This window comes from Morus notabilis, unplaced genomic scaffold (genome assembly GCF_000414095.1).
Source record: "Morus notabilis unplaced genomic scaffold, ASM41409v2 Scaffold18, whole genome shotgun sequence".
Classification (NCBI taxonomy): Eukaryota; Viridiplantae; Streptophyta; class Magnoliopsida; order Rosales; family Moraceae; genus Morus; species Morus notabilis.
Genome location: NW_010358991.1, coordinates 189,772 through 193,735, shown reverse-complemented (window position 1 = coordinate 193,735; position 3,964 = coordinate 189,772). Strand labels below are relative to the sequence as shown.

The 3,964-nt window shown below is 37.5% G+C and overlaps 1 protein-coding gene across 1 annotated transcript in view; it reads left to right on the top strand.

Annotated features, from left to right (window-relative positions):
* LOC21391369 (DNA topoisomerase 6 subunit B) overlaps positions 1 to 3,846 on the top strand; it is a 5,397-nt gene extending 1,551 nt beyond the window's left edge. Inside the window, exons 6-19 of the mRNA XM_024162744.1 lie at positions 1 to 40; positions 180 to 244; positions 329 to 435; positions 732 to 834; positions 979 to 1,064; positions 1,199 to 1,395; positions 1,753 to 1,868; positions 1,998 to 2,083; positions 2,234 to 2,306; positions 2,601 to 2,692; positions 2,788 to 2,926; positions 3,006 to 3,100; positions 3,203 to 3,377; positions 3,547 to 3,846. The exon at positions 1 to 40 is cut by the window's left edge and continues 18 nt beyond it. Of these exons, the coding sequence (XP_024018512.1) occupies positions 1 to 40; positions 180 to 244; positions 329 to 435; positions 732 to 834; positions 979 to 1,064; positions 1,199 to 1,395; positions 1,753 to 1,868; positions 1,998 to 2,083; positions 2,234 to 2,306; positions 2,601 to 2,692; positions 2,788 to 2,926; positions 3,006 to 3,100; positions 3,203 to 3,377; positions 3,547 to 3,693 (1,521 nt within the window). The 3' untranslated portion in view covers positions 3,694 to 3,846. The remainder of the gene's footprint in view (positions 41 to 179; positions 245 to 328; positions 436 to 731; positions 835 to 978; positions 1,065 to 1,198; positions 1,396 to 1,752; positions 1,869 to 1,997; positions 2,084 to 2,233; positions 2,307 to 2,600; positions 2,693 to 2,787; positions 2,927 to 3,005; positions 3,101 to 3,202; positions 3,378 to 3,546) is intronic.
* Positions 3,847 to 3,964: the final 118 nt, after the last annotated feature.

The window sequence follows — 3,964 nt, the reverse complement described above, 5'->3', positions numbered from 1 at the left end:
GGAATGCCGCATGATGATATCCCAAATATGTTTGGACGAGGTTCAGAGTTACCCTGTTAACCAAGTTTCCATACTTTTCCACATAATTTTAATCATACACAAACTTGTTTGTACTTGTCTCATTATATGATTCTTTCTTGGACATTCATGAGCTTATGTAAATGAATGAATTCATGCAGTTCTATCGGGGACAAAATATGGCTTGAAGCAGACACGAGGGAAGTTTGGTCTTGGTGCAAAGATGGTAATACTTGGATATCATATTCCTATGCTTTCATGGAATTAGGTCAGTTGTTCATAACTTTATGTCCTATTTCCAATTATGCAGGCATTGATTTGGTCTAAGATGAGTACGGGGCTTCCTATAGAGATCTCATCATCAATGAAGGGACAAAATTACCTTTCATTCTGCAGGCTGGATATAGATATTCATCGGTAGGTGCAGCATAATGAAAAACAGTACTAGTTCATTGATAGTTATTTACACAAACCTGGATCTCTTTCTAGATTGATGCAAGGTACTAGTTCATTGATAGTTATTTAAACAAACCTGAATCTCTTTCTAGATTGATGCAATTTTATAGTTGTATGTGCTGTGTTATTGTGTATGTCTTGTTTTCTTAGAAGTTTCATCTGGGGAAGCATGAAACCAGTAGTTCTAAAAGTTGAAATTTGAGCTCAAGAGTTTACTCTTGTTCACTATCATAATGGTACTCTTTTCGAGCTTTCAGGAACATTCCTCATGTTCATGCACATGAAAAGCGGGATAACAAGGAAAGATGGCATGGAGCTGAAATACAAGTTGTAATTGAGGGAAACTGGACAACTTACCGTGTACCCACCTTGTGACTGGCACCTTTTTTTTTTTCCTCCATTTTAGTTCGTCGTAGCCAGTGCATTTTTAGAGTAGTTTGTCCATTGTGGACTTGTGGTTCAATAGTTTTCTTAACCAAGAAACCTCTTTTTTGGCGTGTGCAGTCCAAGATATTGCATTACATGAGACAGATGGCTGTTATCAGCCCTTATGCCCAGTTTCTGTTCAAATTTGTATCAGATGCATCTGAGTATGCCCTCTGTCTCTCTCTTTGTCTCTCTCTCTGTCTCTCTCTCTCTGTCTCTCTATCTCTCTCTCTGATGCGGGCGCACGTGCACACAGAGAAAGACATATAATGTACCATTTGCATTTGCTCTTTTGCAGTAAAACTGTAACTATCCGGTTTGCACGAAGAACCGATGTAATGCCACCGGTTCCTCTTGAGACAAAGCACCATCCATCATCAGTAGACTTATTGTTGATCAAACGCCTCATTGCAGAAACTTCAAAACAGAACCTTTTGCAGTTTCTCCAGCATGAATTTGTTAACATAGGAAAATCTTATGCTGACCGATTAATAGGTAAGACCTTGAAGAAAATATTATATTCCTATTCATAGAGTTGGGTTAACTGTACTACAGTGTACTTTTTTTGAGTGTGTATCTTATTACTAGAATGTGTAGATGTGGTTGAGAGCAGAAGTTTATAGTGTATGATTGTGAAGGTTCAAGCCACAAACTTTATGATTTTAGTCTGCTCATAGTCCAGCCAGTCAAACATTATCTTATGCACTATAAAAAGTCTACATCAATTTCACAATAAAATTCAGGAACCTGGTACATACCTGAAGCTAAAGGCAGTTTGTCTATTCTGTATCCAGCAACTTATTAACTCAAAACATGTTGGTTCCTAACTTGGAATTGTTTTCTTCCTTTAAGGGGAAATGGGTCCCAACTTCAGCCCAAAAATGGCAGTTAAGTCTCTAACTTCTCAGCAAATTGTTCGGATCCATCAGTTATTTCGTCAAGCTAAGTTCGATGACCCTAGTGGTGATGTAAGCATTCCCTTGCTCCTTAGTCAATGGCCGTGTATATCTTTCTTAATCTGTGTAATAATATCCCCAACAATCTTTTTTTTCTGGTTTATGTCATGTGAATCGGCTCAATACTAAGAATTTCTGTAGTGTTTAAGTCCTGCAGGGGAATATAATCTTCGTCTTGGGATTATAAAAGAGCTGCATCCAGACATGGTCGCAACTTATTCAGGCAGGTTGTGTTTGAATCTTGTTTCCCTTTCTCCTTCTCAAGAACTTTGGGCCTTGGGGCCCAATTTGTATACTTTTTGACAATTTTCTAATCCCTTGATTCAACTGGGTAAGTCTTGTTGCTGACTGGTTTTCTTTTCTACCACTACATACAGTGCGCAAGTCTTTGAAGGCCACCCATTCATCGTGGAAGCTGGTGTGAGTGTGGGTGGAAAAGATGTGAAGCAAGTAGGTTTTTCTCTACTGATACCAGAGGTCGACAGTGTTTGGATCCTAAGTTGTTAGATTAACTATTTTCATTATCCAACTTAACTAGGTCTGCATTTAGGAAAACTCGCGATCCATGTGTTAGACTTGCACTCTCCACTGGCTTGGTTCTGTAAATAGGTCTACTGATTTAGCTTGCCATGTTGTTGCGTGCTAATTAAGTACTACAAGTAGCTTATTGAGTACAACCATTTTTCTCTGCAGTTTCAAACACAGACCCGAATGATATATGATACTTGTCTGTTCATTTTGTAGGGTCTGAATATATTCAGATTTGCAAATCGGATACCACTTCTTTTTGAGCAGGGCGCTGATGTTGTCACCAGGACTGCCCTAAAGAGGATCAAGTATGAAATGCAATAATCTCTAATTATTTTTTAAAAAGAAATTTTAGCGATGAGAACTCAATGGCACTGATATCCTTTGAAACATATTCTTGCAGTTGGAGTAATTACAAAATCAACCAGACACAAGATAAAATTGGTGTTTTTGTGAGCATTGTAAGCACAAAAATTCCCTTTAAAGGGACTGGCAAGGAGTATATTGGAGATGATATAACCGAAATAGCTTCAGCTGTCAAGGTAGGAAATTCTGGCCTAAACAATTGGTTCTCTACCATAGTACTACGTAATTAGAAAACTAACAATTTCAAGTCTTCAGTCTGCCATTCAGCAGTGTTGTGTCCAGCTAAAAAGCAAGATAGTGAAGAAAATGCAGGCTCGCGAGCAGCAGGAGAGAAAACGAAATCTGAGCAAGTAAAATCGATCACTCAGCTGCGCAAACTTTTTCAGTGTATTGAGCAATATGTTACTTTTGTTGTCTGCATGAAACTGAAACAATCTAAATACCAATTACAGGTACATCCCGGATGTTACAGGTGCCGTATATGATGTTTTGAAGGGAATGGCACAGTTACATGCATCAAAGAAGAAACGTTTTGAGGCGGAGGATGCAGAATTACTCGGGAAAGTTTCAGCTCGTGTGGTTACAAAAGAAACGCTCATGGAAAAGCTTGCTCAATATGTTGAACAGGTGAGCTCAGTTCTGTGGAGCTTAAATAACTTGCAATGAGACGATTTGACAGAAATATGTACATAACTTGGACAAAAATCTCCTTTTGATTGGTGATTCTTAAAAGGCTTCTAGAGTGGATGGATACAATTGGTCATAGATCACTTAAAACTGCTGATTATTCTTGCAGGTGGACTATGAGATGGCATTGGAATACGCGACACAAAGTGGAGTGAGCGAAGAACCTAGAGAATCTATATTTTTACAGTCACTGGAAGCTGAGGATCAATACGTTGATTTACACAACCCCATATTTGTTTTCAGACTATTTCGTTAGTCATGTATGGCATATCATTTCCACTTTCATTGTTAGGAGATAAATAAGTGTTGATATGTCATATATGTATGATTGATTTGTCTTTTATATTTCCTTGTATCACATAAAAAAAAATAGTATGCTAGTGATTTATTACACACCCTTTTTGATGTTGGAGACGAAAGAACAAAAGAAATTGATTCTGTTGCCAATCTCAATCTGTCATATATATATATATATATATATGTTTTTTTTTTTTTTTTTCTTTCGATAAAAAAATTTTTTTTGAAAT